Source organism: Salvelinus namaycush, chromosome 42 (assembly GCF_016432855.1).
Source record: "Salvelinus namaycush isolate Seneca chromosome 42, SaNama_1.0, whole genome shotgun sequence".
In the NCBI taxonomy this organism is placed as follows: domain Eukaryota; kingdom Metazoa; phylum Chordata; class Actinopteri; order Salmoniformes; family Salmonidae; genus Salvelinus; species Salvelinus namaycush.
In genome coordinates, this window is record NC_052348.1 from 7,837,670 (window position 1) to 7,856,114 (window position 18,445).

Here is an 18,445-nt window from a genome sequence, read left to right on the forward strand (position 1 = left end):
GTGACCCTATGACACCAGAGGAGGTAGAAGCAGGAGCCACCACCACCAGGTGGTTAGTCTTTGAGCTCCCTCCTTGACCTCTAGCCATTGTTTTGGTGTTGATGGGATTGTGTGCTGTGTTATAGGTTAGGTGCCTCTCGTGGTGAATGCCCATCCTGACCCTGTCTGTATTGGTGAGGTAATCCTGAGGTAACCGAGGAAGGCTAGACCCAGACCCAGGCTTTCTATGAACCCAGTCACCAGGCATTAGACGAGATCGTGAAGAAAAAGAAAGACTTCCTGATTGACTACCACCTGGGGTGTCTCCCACCACTCTCTGTGAAGGCTGAAGCCCAGGGTGACTTGCTCTGTTCATCATGGATACTGTGATGTTTGAATCATAGGAACAGGAGGGTCTATCTCTATCAGCCCCAGGCCCTGCTTCATGCCTGCACTGAGACTGTGAAGAGAAGGGTCTGGGCTGCAGACTGGATCCCTGACTGGAGCCTCTGTCTCTCTGATGACCACCAGGACTGAGGTTGTTCAGTCCACCTGTCCACTGGTTGTGTTTTGTGTAGTGGTGGAATCTCTGTCCCTCGTATGTCGGTCCTAGTTCCGAATCGGGACGGAATAACGATGTCTCCTGATCCAGGGTCCTAGTCCAGGGCCAGGGTTTGTGACCAGCCTCTTCAGAGGTCCACTCTCTCCCGCCAGCAACACCGGATATCAGCAGGTCCTCATGGACTGCAGACTAAACACAAATTTTACAAAAGAGCATATAAAAGGTTCATATAAGAATCTCTGCTGTACACACAGAAACATGACATATTAAAAAATGTTAACCCACAGCCAAGCCCATCTCTAACACTGCGATTCAAGTACCTCACAATATGAAGCCATTGGAGTTTATTATTTAAAAAAAAAATCCATGTGTTGATTCAACAATTAAGTATAATGTTTTGGTTCGACTGAAATAAGGGAAACTCAGTCTCTGCAATGATACAAAAAAAACAAGCCAGTCAGCACAGAGTCAATTTTGTATTTAATTTCAACTAAAATGGTAATACACTCACATAATGTAAAGCACAGTACTTTTTATTGCAGAAAACAATAAGTTGGGCTGTGGTGGTCATGACATTTTGTCAGCTGGTTGTCATGCAAGACTGTCAGTCTCACGTAATTGACCATTAATTAACATCAACACGTTGAGCATCTCCAGGCCTCCATGCATACAAGCTGCTGATGAACTTTGGAACATCTACATTTAAAAATATCATAAATCAATTGAATATACACCATCACAACAAAGCCATGATTTATTTTACGCCAGTCTAAAGATACATGATATGAAGAAAATGTATTTCAGAAGAATAGAATATGAGTTGTCCTACTGTACACTGTCAAAAATACATCATTGTATGGTTATGCGCCATGCTGTAGGCTTGTTCATTTAGCAGACAAGATATCCTTAAGTCCCATGCCATTACTTTTTATTATATGATTTTATAGTAATAAGATTATAATTTAACTTAAAATAGAAATTATATTTTTCCCTTTCCAGAGGATTTCGCATGTTAAGTGTCTATGTTGAGCGTAAAGTCATCATTTGAAACAGGTCCTATATGCTAGATTTTCTGTAATTTGGCAACTTTAGTTGTGAATGATACAAACCTTAGAACGCCTTAGAAATCAAAAGATATATGGGCTGCAAGATGCGACTATAGGTTGACGATTTTGAGAAAATGTAAAAAAAAATATAAAAAAAAGCTTGTGCTCGGTTCCTTGCCTCAGGCTGCACATGCTGTTCCCTCCAGCTCTCATCAAGTGACCATTATTTCACCAGACTATTCTCAATTTAATCTTAAAAATATGTAAAATTAGTTTAGATCTAGAATGGCCCATTATCAAATTGGCAGAAACATGGGCAAGAGAAAAAAATACATATCATCCGTATCGAATAGCGAATGGAGGCCACTTTCCCGCCACTTCGTCCCATATCTGGTAAACTACGGTTATGTTGCGGCGCAACATGTGATAGATATTCCGCCCAAACTCTGTATGCCATGGGCACTCCAACCCTGTTCCTGCAGCTACCCAGTGCTTCATTCGGGAAACTAAGTGAAATCTGTAAGAGAACATCGATAGTAACATGTTTTCACACCGAAACTGTATACGGTATTTCAACTGTTGACAGCGCCTCTCTCTGCGCGCTGAAGAATGCCATGAAGGAGAGCCGGGAGGAGATGGAAGCACACGGTGGTGAGATATTCTGTAGCTAAAGGTAATGTGTCAGCCTATTAATTATGAAAAATATAAAACGTGCCCTATTACTAGGCTATTCAAAATAAAATAAAAATTCACTATAATGTAGACTGAATTAGTTGTATTTAGGCTAGGCCAATTTTGTACCAAAGATACCTTAAATCCGTTTTTTATTAGCTTTTTTCCCACTGTTTTTATTTTACCTTTATTTAACTAGGCAAGTCAGTTAAGAACAAATTCTTATTTTCAATGACGGCCTAGGAACAGTGGCTTAACTGCCTTGTTCAAGAGCAGAACGACAACCAATCAACTAATCACAGTGAGGTAAGTTTTAAAAGCACATACTGTTTTGATGATAAGTGTTTGTGATTTTCGATGACATTTGCGTTGATGTCAGAGAGGCTAGAATGACAATAGAGCCCTGAGTACCAGGCCATTAGCGACCTGATGATCTTTACCGAGTTGGGTACTACTAACATATGTCCTAAGTGCTTAAAAGGAGATTACCATGACTGGTCACATAGAATTTTATTGAGGTCATGACTCATGAATGCTGGATTACCGCAAAAGCCCTAGTAACAAGTATAATTTTTTCTCGCACTATGGTAACACTTGACCTTTGCTGTAAATCTGGTACCCTCGCTTTGATAAAATGAATGAGAATACTTTGGAAAAGGTTTAATATTACACACAGCTTCATTACTTTGTCAAGTAAACATGAATTAAGGCACTATCAGTTCCTCATTATAAAACACGCGCATCAAACAGGACAATGTTGTCACTTCTCATCAGTGAAGCATTTTTATAGACCCCATCACACCAACCATATCATCTCCTCTGCCTCATCATACTAATTCTTTCCTCAGTTCACCTCATTCAGTTCCCGACTACATCCTAAACCAACATAATTAACTACAAACTAACTAATACTACTCTACACTATACATGGGCCGTGTGCATTTTCTGCTGGTGTAACCTGAGGTAGCTTCTCTCTGAGAACCTCTTCTCGCAGTGCGTACAGGCGAACGGCCTCTCTCCCGTGTGGACATTCAGGTGCCTCTTCAGGCTGGACGTGTGGGAGAAACTGACCCGGCACAGGTGGCAACCAAAAGGTTTCTCCCCCGTGTGGACCCTCTGGTGCCTCTTCAGGCTGGATAAGTGGGAGAAACTAGCCCGGCACAGGTTGCAGCAGAAAGGTTTCTCCCCTGTGTGCATCCTCTGGTGGATCTCCAGCTGTTGGGGGAAACTGAAGGCTTTCCCACAGAACGAACACGGGAATCGCTTCTCCTTGGCGCTGCCACCTTTACTGATTCCGTCTCCACTACTGTCACTTGTCAATGGGCTTGTGTAGCTATTTAGTGTTGAGGCACTGTCATTGTCTGTGGTCTGGTTTAACATTAGAAGAGTGTGAGGAGGATGAAGGCCAGGGGGTGTCTGTGTTGTCACAGGGTCCATGTTCCAGTTGATAGATCCTATAGAAGGCAGGCTGAAGGCAGCATCTGTTAGGGGGTTAACCTGAGGCGCCATCAGTCTCTCTGAATCACAACTATAGGAGCAGGACGGAGCATCGCTAGCAGAGTCTGTGTCTGTTCTCTCCCGACTCACACCCACACCACCCCGTCCCTGCAGACCAAATCTACGCCTTGCCCTGGTCTCAGCCAGTCTGTTGTCATGGAAACTAAGTTTAGCTGTTGTTTTGTGTTCGACTGTCTGTTTCAGGTTGTGGTTAACAGTGTTGTTCCCCTGCCCGGCATTAAGGATGCTGTCCCATCCACTGACCTCCACTATGTCGCCTCTGGCACTGGCCAGCTCGGTGATGTCGTCTCCTCGACCCTTGGCTGCTCCGGTCTGGGAATCCAAGATGGCCGCCCAGTCTCCTCTTTTAACCTCCAGCCAACCACCTGAAGGAAGAGGTTAGAAAATAGACTTTAAAAAACATGTCAGAGAAAACTCTACATATGGAGTTTTTTTAATCAATTACCTGGTCAAGTTCATGCATTGTGTGATTTTGTATGTAAACATAAGTTGTATTGATTTAATTTTCTGAAAAAATAATAGCCAGGCACATTACTATTCCCATTGAAGATCTATTACTGTATGTAGGCTATATGTATTTCTCCTTTACCTTGCTCCCCCATCTTTAATCCACTCAGCAGGTCAATGCTCTCTGGTTCCTCTTCTATTGTCTCCTCTTTGACCAGCATCAGATCAGGCTTCCCATCCTCCATGTCTACTGACTGTAAGAGATACAGAGTGAGAGGATGTTGGATCAAGAAATCTCATATGAGCACCCTGCTATGCAGCGTCTTCTGATTTGGCAATGAGAGATTGCTATGAGTACTATACAAACATGTTAGTTGATTTTATTACTTGATACTCTTTAATGGTTTAATAAATGAAAAGAATGGTCCCACACTTAAGACGAAATGAATCAAGACCAGGGCCTGCATCCACAAAGTGTCTCAGAGTAGAAGTTCTCCTACTCTAATGGGTAAAAATAAAAGCTATGCTTGAAGCATCTTTAGTCATACGAGTCCCAATCTAGTCTACAGATATTTAGGAGACCTCATGAGCTGTCCTAACTAGTTGAGTTCCCAGCAAGTGTCTTGATAATAGAAAAGGTCAGCGAGTCAGTGGTTCCTGCACCATAGGCAATTACTTTGGAGTTGTTGAAAGAATGTGTTTATATTTGAATATGATCAACCCATAAATGATGTAGACCTACCTGCAACAGTATCTCTTGCGCTTTTGACAATGATTTCACTTTATATGCCTAAATTGTTTTAACCACTAGGCTAATAAATAATCCCTATTTTTTAAAGATAATTTCAATAACCTACATTATGTTATTTTAAGTTATCCCTTTGGAGCGCAATATCACCTTGATAGACATTGACAGTCTATCTTTAAAAAATATACTTAAATTGAGCATGCCTATAGGTTTGGAAATTGAAAGCATCTAGGTAATGTTGCATAAAACGTTTGAAAGGTCTATCATTTTCACATGGTAGGGCCTATGCTAACTTTGATTATGTTCAATGAAAATTATAGACTGTTCAAACGTTTTATGCAACATTATCGGCAAGTTAGTTGATGCCTACTGTGCCAAAGCAATTTAGAGTTGTTAAACGGTAGTGACGAATGTGTTGATATAACTGTAATAGCCCATTAACAAAATTCTGCTTTTAACCACCATCAGAATTGGTTACAAAAAAGGTTATGCATGCAAAAATATTAGGCAAGAATTAAGAGTAGGCAAAGTAATTGTATCAGGTGAAAATTATATTAAACATTTTACCATTGCAACATTTGATGGTTGTCTGAAGCATTCTATAGTCCAAAGCTGGCAATGCCTCATCGTGATGAGTTATTCCCCATAATTCTAATTCTTATGACCGAAAAGAGCTTCTGGATATCAGAACAGCGATCACTAACCTCGATTTGGATTAATATTTCTACTTCAACGAGTCAGAGGAGCAGGACCTACTGCTCACCCCGGACCAGGCCCTAATACCGAAGACTCGGAAAAGAAAAAGACTGCGCAAGAGAGGCCAACATGCAGGCGCCCTGACAAACTATGTAGGCGAATACATAAACGACCTCTAACCCCTCTTCTATTGGCGAATGTACAATCACTGGAAAACAAACTGGGCGAGCTCCATTCGAGTCTATCCTATCAACGGCACCTGAAGAACTGTAATAACCTATGGTTCTCGGAGTCTTGGCTGAACATGAACATGGATAATATACATCTGGCAGCAGTAGGACAGAACGGCAGCATCCAGTAAGCTCAAGGGGGAGGTGTATGTCTCTGATAACAACAGCTGGTGTGCGATCTCTAATATTAAGGAAGTCTCGAGGTTCTGCTCGCATGAGTTAGAATACCTCATGATAAGCTGTAGACCATACTATTTACAAAGAGAGTTTATCTATATTTTTCATAGCTGTCTATTTACCACCCCAAACAGATGATGGGACTAAGACCACACTCAATACGTAGTATAGGGCCATAAGCAAACAAGAAAATGCTCATCCAGAGGAGGTGCTCCTAGTGGACGGTGATTTTAATGCAGGAAAACTGAATCCGTTTTGCCTCATTTCTACCAGCATGTCACCTGTGCAACTAGTGACGAAAAAATATATACTTAAATGTAAAAAAAATCATATTCGCACATCTCATGTAGCCTAGCCCATAGGCCTGTTTGAAGGTTTGTATCACAACTAAAACGTGGCCAAATAACTTCTTAAAATTAAGCACATTAATCCGCTTTACAAGGGGTGTAGAGCCTAACTGGCATATATAAGCAGCGCCTGAGTGTCAAGTTTGGGAAAGGTCATTTTCACCATAAAAATGCACCTTTATAATAACAGTATTCCATGCATAATTGCATTTGTGATCACATTTGATAATGGTGTTTTCCCACTAATGGAACATTTGCGCTTATAGCCTATTGCCGTGTGCGCATAGCTGCACTTATAATTTGAAGAAATAGCCTAATATTTTATCAACATTTTAAGCTAAATGTTCTGATCTGTTGCATCAGCCACATTGCGTAAAAAAGTTTTTGTTGATGTTAGTGGTTGTATTAATTTGAGATCTATCGAATCCCACAACTGTCCCAGACTATGTTTGGAATATTTATTTCTCGCACAGAATATAATAGGCCAACTTTTGTACTATGGGGGATAATAGATTGACATAGGCTAGTGCTTTTGCTGTACGTTAGGCCTGCTCATCTTGTTGGCTGACGAAAAGTAAATGTGAACAGTTCTTCCAATATCTTCAATATGCACCTCGGAATTGGATAAGAATGTGTGCAGTTGCGTCCCGATGTGTCTGTCTTCACTTGTAGCCTGTGAGAAAGACCAGATCACGTGATGGAGAGCCATGTGAGTGAGAAGTGCTACGGAGCATGCAGCAATCAGGGTGAAGGGCTGCAAAAGGCATGGATTTCTTTTAGGGTGCATTATGGCCACACAAAGGGGATGCCGCCGGGAAATTCGAGGCATTATCAAGTGCTTCTCAAATTGTGAATGAGAGACTGACGAAGTGTGTACAGCCTGCACAAAAAAAACAAAGCAGAGTTCATGCCTTTCAAGCGACAAAAAAAAATCCTCATTAGAGTCGCATCATGCAGCCTTACAATGTATTAGAAATCAAAACATGTAGCCCAACGTTTGTAGAACAACTAAAGATACATTAATAACTCTAAATTAAGCATATAGGACTACCTATTTCTTTGTTAACTTCTTTGGTATAGGGGGCGGCATTTTCACTTTTGAAAGATTTTTTGTTACTACTATCTTTTGCTGGGAAAATGGCTGTGTTTTTCTGTGGCTATGTACTGAGCTAACATAATTGTTTGGTGTGCTTTCCCCGTAAATCACTTTTGGATGAATTTCGTGCACATAGTGAACTGCCTCCTACTCTGTCCCACATGCTAATATATGCATATTATTGTTACTATTGGATAGAAAACACTCTGAAGTTTCTAAAACTGTTGTCTGTGAGTATAACAGAACTCATATGGCAGGCAAAAACCTGAGAAAAAATCCAAACAGGAAGTGAAAATTCTGAGAGTGGTCGTTGTTAAAGTCATCGCCTATTCAATTCCCTGTAATATATGGATCTGTTTGCACTTCATACACCTTCCACTAGATGTCAACAGTCAGTAGAACGTGGAATGAAGCTTATGCTGTGTTGTGGGACCGGATGGGAGGGGAATGAGTCAGTGGTCTGGCAGATTGCCAGTTCTTGGTCACGCGCTTTCCTCATTATATCGTCTTGCGTTCCATTACTTATAGAGACTGAAAAGAATTCTCCGGTTGGAACCTTATTGGATACAAATGATAACAACATCCTGAAGATTGATTCTCTACTTAGTTTGACCAGTTTATTCGACCTGGAATATAATTTTTTGAAGTTTTCGTCCGACGTTTGCCTGCATCTGCGCGAGCGTTTGGACACGTGTACTACACATGCTAGCAAAATTAGCTAATTGGACATAAGTAATGGACATTATCGAACAAAACAACGATTTATTGTGGAACTAGGATTCCTGGCACTGCATTCTGATGAAGATAATCAAAGGTAAGGGAATATTTATGATGTAATTTCGTATTTCTGTTGACTCCAACATGGCGGAGAAATGTTGTTACATCTGAGCGCAGTCTCAGATTATTGCATGGTGTGCTTTTTACGTAAAGTTTTTTTTAAATCTGACACAGCGGTTGCATTAGGAACAAGTGTATCTTAAATTATACGTAAAACATGCATCTTTCATCAAAGTTTATGATGAGTATTTCTGTTATTTGACGTGGCTCTCTGTAATTACTCCGGATATTTTGGAGGCATTTCTGAACATGGCGCCAATGTAAACCGAGATTTGTTGATAAATATGCACATTATCGAACAAAACATAAATGTATTGTGTAACATGATGTCATATGAGTGTCATCTGATGAAGATGTTCAAAGGTTAGTGATTAATTTTATCTCTATTTCTGTTTTTTGTTACTACTATCTTTTGCTGGGAAAATGGCTGTGTTTTTCTGTGGCTATGTACTGAGCTAACATAATTGTTTGGTGTGCTTTCCCCGTAAATCCTTTTTGAAATCAGACATGTTGGCTGGATTCACAACATGTGTAGCTTTAATTTGGTGTCTTTCATGTGTGATTTCATGAAAGATTGATTTTATAGTAATATATTTGAATTTGGCGCGCTACATTTTTTCTGGATTTGGCCAAGTGGGACGCTACCGTCCCACCTATCCTAGAGAAGTTAACACCTCAACACAGAATAGCCGCATGTGCGCACTCTAACATAAGGACAACTCAGAGTATGCTATTCTGTTCTTCTGAAATAGACTACATTTCCTTTATATCATGTTTCTTTAGACCGGTCTAAAATAAATAATGGATTTGTTGTGAAGGTGTAGGCTATATTAAATGGATTTATTAGACTTTTTAAAATGTAGATGTTACAAAGGTCAGCATCAGTGGCTTTTAGGCAGGAGTGTGGAAGCCAGGAGATGCAAAATGTGTTTATATTAATTAAAGGTCAATTACTGTGAGACCGACAGTTATTTGCTTGACAATCACCGGCTGACTAAATTTCGTGACCACCACAGCCCTAGTCTGGAACCAACAGGACCCTGAACAGCTTCTATTCCCAAGCCATAAGACTGCTAAATAGTGAGTTAAATAGTCCGGGTAGCTATTTGGTTAACTATCTTCATTGACCTTTTTGCACTAACTTTTTTTGACTCATCACATACGCTGCTGTTTATTATCTGTCCTGTTGACTAGTCACTTTATTCCTAGTTATATGTACATATCTACCTCAATTATCCAAGTACTGGTACCCCATGTATCATTACTCATTGTGTATTTATCATTATTCTGTTATTACTGTCACGGCTCCTCCTCTGCAGTGCAGGGGCGGTTCCTCCTGCAGGCAGAGGAGGGTCGTTAGTGATTGGAGCCACCTGGGCTCAGGGTATAAAACTGCTTACTAATCACCTCTCTCTCTCTCTCTGCTCCTCCAGGTATGCTCATGATTTGTTTGTTCCTTTGTAGTTTTGCATAGTTTTCACTCAGTCATGTTCACACACACATATTCACGCATCCATGCACTTTACATACACCTTACATCATGATACTTCCACACCTCATTCCTTTTTCTTAGTTTAAGTTAATAGTTTGTTTATAATAAAGAACACTTTTAAATTGGCCTATACCTGTTGTTCGTGTCCCCTCATTTTTGTCACAGGCTATGAGCCGGCTTGTGACATTACTTTTCTATTATTTCTCTATTTTCTTTCTCACTGCATTGTTGGAAAGGCCCCGTAACAATGTCAATGAGCGTCATCACTATCTTTCCTTTACGGTACCTCAAACTGTCATGATTACCAGCTGAGAAACTTTTATGAGTTGATTTTACTCCTGGCTCAGAGTGTCTGAGCAGTGTCTTAACATCATCCTAAAACCTACTCTGAGCTTAGAGTTTTTTGTTGTTGTCTTAAAACAGGTTTTAACCAAATTCCTATGACCTTTTCTGTGACGCTTTGTGGGTACGGCCCCAGGGTAGTCTCAGAGTAGAAGTTTGATCGAGGATCAGGTCCCCATCTGTCTATATTATCTTATTCATTATGATCTAAAAATAAAAACTGATCCTAGTTCAGCACTGCTACTCAGAGAGGCTTTGTGGATCCGAGCTCTGACCTAATACCATTCAGACAGTAGTTTACAGTGGGCTCACCTCAGTGAGACTATGTGTGGTCCTGTGCTGCTCAGCTGGTTCCTCTGTGGGTTCAGGAGGAGGTGTAGTCTGGTTGTCCTCAATGGCCATGGTCCCCTCAGGGTTCCCCAGACCCTCCTCAAACCCCTCCTCCTTCACCAGCAGCACCTCCTCCACCTGGAAGAGACATGTGATACAGATTACACAGACATACACTCCCTCAGGTACGTACACACAGATAAACACACTTTCAACATGGTGTTTACCCATCCCCACTACATGAGTCCTGTACTGTAGTTACAGAATGATTTCATTGTTGTTAAACCCATCATGGTGGACATAAATATGACGTTGTGGGTAAAAAATCAGCTATGATAAGTCAAAAGTCATCAGACAAACCTGACTAAACTATTTTGACGTGTACAGTAGGTGTTTGTTAGTGTGTCGGTATGTGTAGGTATATTTTGTAAATGTATAATGGTTATAAAGCGCTGTTGTGTGTATGCAGAATAGGGTGAGATCAGATGTGATGTATATTAAAGAGTGTCTCAATGAAAGTCTTAGAATGAAAAGTCTGAGTTTTAAATACACAATATATAAACTACACATACGTCTCAACTAAAAACTGCATGAACTTGATAAACTGCATTCATTTACTCATAAAAATTAAGTAGTTGAATAGAAGTAATGATACAGGCATTTGTGAACATCATATAGCCTACACAGTACAAACACAATATGAACATCTTGAAGAACAATCTGACCTTAATAGCCATGTACTCTATCTCCACCTGGCACAGCCAGAAGAGGACTGGCCACGACTCAGAGGCTGGTTCCTCTCTAGGATTCTTCCAAGGTTCCTGCCTTTCTAGGGAGTTTTTCCTAGCCCCCGTGCTTCTACATCTGCATTGCTTGCTGTTTGGAGTTTTAGGCTGGGTTTCTGTATAGCTCTTTGTGACATCTGCTGATGTAAAACGAGCTTTATAAATACATTTTATTTGATGTAACAGACTTTTTAGTGTTAATATATTTGTATTTTATTTTATTGAACCTTTATTTAACTAGGCAGGTCAGTCAGAACAAATTCTTATTTACAATGACGGCCTAACCCGGTCGATGCTGGGCCAATTGTGCGCTGCGCTATGGGACTCCCAATCACGGCCTGGAATTGAACCAGGGTCTGTAGTGACGCCTCTAGCACTGAGATGCAGTGCCTTAGACCGCTGTGTCTTAGACCGCTGCCTTATATATCACACAATGTCTGGATGCAATATTTTGCTCAGGAATATTCAACACTGAAATCTGTTACTCTCATTAATCCAAATGAATCTGTGGTTCTTCTCTGTTGACAACAATGAAAATGAATATGTATTTAATGATTGGAATGGTTACAAATCGTGTTGCATATTGCTTAACATGTCAGTTACATATTGCAATATAATTTTTAGATGATATATCGATATTTGACTCCAATTACCGATTTATTTAAAAAATATGTTTTATTATTATTACTTTTTTGCTACTGTAGGTAGCGTTAGCTGGCGCTAGTCGGCTGTACCTGCAAAAAACCTCCGGTATTTTTCATCCTATAGCTTGTTCTCCATCTTCTTTTCAAATAGTGAGCCAACATGTTTTCAGCACTTTTATTTCCCAGATTTATCAAAACTTGTTTTCTCATGCTCTCTCCTCTCTCTGCAGCAGACATATAATGAGCAATATGTTTGGAACATCAAATCGCAATATCAAATCGGAATACATATACAATTGTGAGAAGCGTAATAAATATTGCATCGGAACCTAACTATTGTGATAATATTTTATCATGAGGTCCCTGGCAAATTCCAGCCTTACTTTCTATGTTATAGAGTGGAATGTTTTTTCTGCTGGTGTATCCTGAGTTAGCTCCTCTCCCAGAAACTCTTCCTGCAGTGCGTACAGGTGATGGGCTTTAGCAAGCTACATTATCTTCTGTCGAGGGAGGACCTGGTTTTCAGAGTGTATATTTATTAATTCTGAATACATTTGTTCCTTTTCTATTATCTCTCTTTTCTTTCTCTGTATTGTTGGGAAGGGCCGTAAGTAAGCATTTCACTGTCAGTCCACACCTTCGGAAAGTATTCAGACCTCTTGACTTTTTCCACATTTTCTTACATTACAGCCTTATTCTAAAATTGATAAAATTATTTTCCCCCCTCAATCTACACACAATACCCCAAAATGACAAAGCAAAAAAGTTTTGCACATTTATAAAATATATAATGAAATATAAATTTTAAATAAGCATTCAGAACATTTACTCAGTACTTTGTTGAAGCACCTTTGGCAGTGATTACAGCCTCGAGTCTTCTTGGGTACGACACTACAGGCTTGGCACACCTGTATTTGGGAAGTTTCTCCCATTCTTCTCTGGAGATCCTCTCAAGCTCTGTCAGGTTTGTTGGGGAGCGTTGCTGCACAGCTATTTTCAGGAATGTTCAATCAGGTTCAAGTCCGGGCTCTGGCTGGGCCACTCAAGGACATTCAGAGACTTGTCCCGAAGCCACTCCTGTGTTGTCTTGGCTGTGTGCTTAGGATCGTTGTCCTGTTGGAAGGTGAACCTTCGCCCCAGTCTAAGGTGCTGAGCACTCTGGAGCAGGTTTTCACCAAGGATCTTTCTGTACTTTGCTCCGTTCATCTTTCCCTTGATCCTGACTAGTCTCCCAGTCCCTGCCGCTGAAAAATATCCCCCCAGCATGATGCTGCCACCACCATGCTTCACCACCATGCTTCACCATAGGGATGATGGCAGGTTTACTCCAGATGTGACGCTTGGCATTCAGGCCAAAGAGTTCAATCTTGGTTTCATCAGACGAGAGAATCTTGTTTCTCATGGCCCGAGTGTCCTTTAGGTGCCTTTTGGCAAACTCCAAGCGGGCTGTCATGTGCTTTTTACTGAGGAGTGGCTTCCGTCTGACCACACTACCATAAAGGCCTGATTGGTGGAGTGCTGCAGAGATAGTTGTCCTTCTGGGAGTTTATCCCATCTCGACAGAGGAACTCTGGAGCTCTGTCAAAGTGACCATTGGGTTCTTGGTCACCTCTCTGACCAAGGCCCTTCTCTGCCAATTGCTCAGTTCGGCCGGGCGGCCAGCTCTAGGAAGTGTCTTTGGTGGTTCCAAACTTCTTCCATTTAAGAATGATCAGGGCCACTGTGTTCTTGGGGACATTCAATGCTGCAGACATTTTTTTGGACCCTTCCCCAGATCTGTGCCTCGACACAATCCTGTCTCGGAGCTCTACGGACAATTCCTTCGACCTCATGGCTTGGTTTTCGCTCTGACATGCACTGTCAACTGTGGGACCTTATATAGACGTGTGTGCCTTTCCAAATCATGTCCAATCAATTGAATTTACCACAGGTGGACGCCAATCAAGTTGTAGAAATGGGTCAAAGATAATCAATGGAAACAGGATGCACCTGATCTCAATTTCGAGTCTCATAGCAAAGGGTCTGAATAACTATGTAAATAAGGTATTTCAGTTATGTTTTTTTATTAGCAAAAAATTATAAAAACCTGTTTTTGCTTTTCATTATGGGGTATTGCGTGTAGATTGATGAAAAAAAACAATTTTATCAATTTTAAAATAAGGCTAACGTAACAAAATGTGGAAAAAGTCAAGGGGTCTGAATACTTTCCAAAGGCACTGTATATGCATGAAATGTACATTATGGGAAACTTGTCTCGCATTCAGTCATAGTTAGTAGAATAATGAATGGATTTGCAAAATCTTGGCACTGTCAACTTTTAGAAGGTTAGTAGGAAAATGTATAATTTAAACCACCTAAATATATTCACATTCACTGAACATTTTGTATTTGAAACTCAAACAAAACAAAGAAACATTCATTTCCCAACTGTTTTTTCTATAATCCTAAAGGCTCTTTATCATTTTCCATACTTTATATTCTAATGCATCCAACATTATGCATGCCCACCATGAGATATGTTAGCTGCAATTTGAGAACTCATCTGGTTTAGAAATCAAACTGGTTTTCTTATTGCAAAGCACATTGTACAACTGTTTTTAGAGAAGATTGTACTGCAAGGTATGCTATATGATTTGGCTAATATGCATATGCAGCCATCATTTTTAGACCTCCATTCATGACACACACATCTTTCTATCTACGTGCTTTTATTTGGGTTTCTATGGAGCATTTATGATGATTAAATGTTTATTTAAGTTTGCAGCTAGTTACTTGAAATGAGACAACATGATTTAAAAAATTGAATTCACTGACAAAGAAAGCTAATGAAACACAAATTGACATTTACAGTAGCTGACTAGGCTAGTCAAAAAAACATTGGCTAGCTTTCAATAAATTGGCTAAATTGTAAACAGCGTTCTCTCTTCTTAAAATCAAGACAATTCATGTTGCATGCTGCATATTACCAGTGGACTTAAACAGATATTTATCTTATTTCAGTCTTTGGGAGTTAGCTATATCTGTTCCTCTTCATCAGACAGCAGCTTGCGTTTTCACAAGAGGCAGTATTTACGTCGTAGACAGAAGCAGTCCATTGGCTGCCTTCATCACAAGGTGTTTGTGCTGGAGTTCTGATTGGTTCAAAGTTAAGCAGTTTAGAAAATTTGCCCAACAGAATATTGGAATATACTTTTTATGAGAAAATGTGCAAGAATTGAAAGTACCAACACATGTAATAGTCATCATAAGAATGTTTTACTGTCATCTACAAAAATCAGCCCCTCCCTCGACAGGGATCAATCAACTTAACGTTTTTCGGCCCTCCACCTAGTCTCTATCTTGTGTGGACCTTCATGTGCCTCTTCAGATGGTGCTGGTGGGAGAACCTCTTATCACACTGGGGGCAGCTGTAGGGTTTCTCCCCTGTGTGGACCCTTTGGTGCCTCTTCAGGTCACAAGCCTGGGCAAAGCGTTTGTGACACTGTGTACAGCTGAAGGGTTTCTCTCCTGTGTGGACCCTCTGGTGGATCTCCACCTTCTGGGGGCAGCTGAAGCCTTTGTTACAGAACATGCAGAGGAACCGTTTCTCTTTACTATTGCTTGATGCGGCTCCCACTCCCTGAGCTCTAGCCCTGTCGTTTGAGTTCGATACCTGATCGAAAAGGATGTGGCCGTGAGAATTGGAAGGCCCAATCGACGTGGACACTATGTCGCGATCCCTGAGCGAGTGTAAAGGGGAGTGGGTTGAGACATTCGGATTTGTCTCTGAGCTTTCCCTGTAATCTAAAAAACCTCTGCTCTGTAAGAGTCCATATCCTAGGTGACTATCTGCATTCCATGTGGGAGGAACCTCACACTCCACTTTCACTTCATCTACAACCAAACCCTCCCCTTTCTTATCTAGGCACCCTTCAGAGTATACACGACTACTGTACCGGTTCCAGTCCCCTCTAGATAGATCAACCTCTAAACCCAAGGTCATGTTGCCAGGGTCCATCTCTGTAGTGTAAGAACAAGACGGATCATGTAACGCGTCACCCGAGTCCCGTTGGGACTGAACCGTCCTCGGGCTCGGATTACCGTAAAGTAAATACTCTGAGCCTGGAGCAGGATCAGATCCTGTGTGACAGACCAGTCTCCCTTGATCTGATCTGTGGTCAGATCCTGTGTCTAGCCTTTGTGTTTCAGTTAAAGTCTCTGTGTCTGTTTCTGTCTTGAGAACGGCGTTCAGCGTTCCACTGACCTCCATGATGTTGCGTTGGGTCCTGGGCTGCGCTGGGGCGGTGGTGGGGTCCTCCGTGGGTACAGCGGGTGCTCCAGTCTGGATGTCTATGCTGTGCCGTTGGATTTCCTCTCCTTCAGAACTCTCCTGCTTGACCCCAGGACCTGCAGCCTCTGCATCTGCAGACTGACAAAAGAAAAGAGGTTATTACTGGTACATGAGTTGAATTGTATAACAGCGTCTTAGGAAAGTCTTACAAGCTCCCCTATGGCAGATGTACATGTAAGCAAGTGAATAGCTGAGGGGAGCCTTTCTGAAATAAACGGCCAAATTTAATTTACAAAGTAAATGTAATTTTTTTATATAACCCTATTACACTCACCTCTATCACGATAACATGCTGGGTTGAAGTTCCACTCCCCTCAACAGCAATTGGTTGGTCATCTCGCCATGTATTGTGTTCCGCTGGCTTCACAAAGCTCCTGTGGCCTCCAGTGAGATGTCCTTCACCTGAGAGTGAATGGGGGGGGGTTGTTAGGTTAGCTACTGTCAATGCTCAACGCTATATTGTACACTATTGACAGTTTTGACACTGTCTAGAATTGGTAAGGATGTAAGGTAACACTTAGCATAACTAGTTGATGTACTTTTTATTGATCAATGTATTATTATGTTCCATGCAACACATTGCGTTCGTTTAATGCAGTAAATTAATCTGGCTAGAATTTTATATTGTTTCTTTGGTCAAGATAGCTAAGTAATCTGGGGAATTAGTGCATACTATCCAAAAACTGACCAAGACCCAATTCCAGTTAACACATGTGCAGAGGGGAACGGGGCGACAGGCACTGAGTTATATATGGGTGGCGTTAGGCCGCGCAGCCTCAGCCTTCTGCAAAATGTACCTCTTGCCATTCCTCTGTATCGGTCGAGGATCTTGACACTACTGGTACGACTGGAGGGGACGCGCTCTCGTGCCACCTTCAGTTCCAGTAGCTGTAGTTTCCTCCGCAATGCCCTGTTTTCTTTCTGGCTTTGAGTTATTTCCAAACGAAACACTGCATAGTCGTCGTCTACGAGTTTACAGATATCTGCTACGGCTGCATTTGCTAGCACCTCCATGATGGAGGCTATTTGAGTGTGAAAAACCATACAGTTAGCCATTGTTAGCAGCTAACTAGCGTTACCTAAAAAACGTCTATCAACCAAGTCCTGACTCCAACGCGAATTAAAGACTACATGGGGTAAGTATGCGATGCTGTGCAGTTAAATAAGTCACATTTTGAGTTCCATGTTGTCAATACACGTCTTAATATCAACAATAAAAACGCTAATGTGTAAATTCTTCTTGGTCACTGTTCACTTCCGTTTACGCTGAAGATAAACTATGTTATTGGGTGGCGTCATAGCTCAAAGGGTGTGGCTAAATGAGAAGGATATGCGCGCTGTTCTTTGAATTACGGTACTGCTTATTGTGTTACACATCAACTCGCCTTCTTTAAGGTTTTATGGCAAACTACACCTATTGTGGTGTATTGCCTCCACTTACTGTACGGGGTATTGAAACAAAATATTCCATTGCGGGTGGGGGGGGGGTTAAACCGAGATCATACAAAATACATATAAATATAATTAAACTTTTTCAGTCTCAGTTTAAATCCCATCCCTAAACAGGCTCAGGAGCCTGTGATGGAGCATTATTTTCCTTGTAATGCTGTCAAATCCCTGAGTCCCAAAAAACATGCTGAAGAGAGTGGTAGAGTAAGGTCGGTAGAGGGTGAGGGATCCTGAGAGGATTTCCGTGAGTAGGCAGAATCTAATAGAGAGTGATGGAAAGAATATGTGCTTCAGTAAGGTAGGTTTCTTGGCATTCATAGCTATGGTTGTCAATTGTACTGCAGAAATGGATCGAAAGTCGCCGAAAATAGAGGTTGTGGTGGCAACGGCAGATAAATAGTTGGGATTGCGATGTTTTACTGCAGAGCAGTTGCAGGGGGTGTTGAGTGGTAGTGTTCTGTCCTCCCAGACCGTTAGATGTAGCTAGCTCGATCTGTTGCTAGCTAGCAGGTGCAGATTGCTAAAACGTCCCTTTCCTGGAATGACATGCTAGCGATACAGCTATCAGTTTATTCTTGGCAACAGTGTAAGACGACAAAATCTATAGGACAAGTACTGTAAATCTAATACAGTCATCAAGGCAGGACCCACTAATTTCATTCCTACTGACAAATAAGAAATGCCACATTATCCCTGTCAATAGTAGGATGATTGCAGA

At 41.2% G+C, this 18,445-nt stretch overlaps 2 protein-coding genes across 2 annotated transcripts in view; both read right to left on the reverse strand.

The window, feature by feature from the left end:
• The window catches only part of LOC120034862 (protein glass-like), a 467,553-nt gene that overhangs the window by 70,256 nt on the left and 378,852 nt on the right, over window positions 1-18,445 (reverse strand). The window lies entirely within an intron of this gene.
• LOC120034806 lies at window positions 1,005-17,532 on the reverse strand. The gene is made up of 6 exons (XM_038981438.1): window positions 17,076-17,532; window positions 16,553-16,680; window positions 16,192-16,356; window positions 10,502-10,657; window positions 4,367-4,478; window positions 1,005-4,142 (listed from the first exon to the last, which is right to left on the reverse strand). Exons 1-6 carry the CDS (start codon window positions 17,332-17,334, stop codon window positions 3,181-3,183), a joined length of 1,782 nt encoding a protein of 593 aa, XP_038837366.1. The 5' UTR covers window positions 17,335-17,532; the 3' UTR covers window positions 1,005-3,180.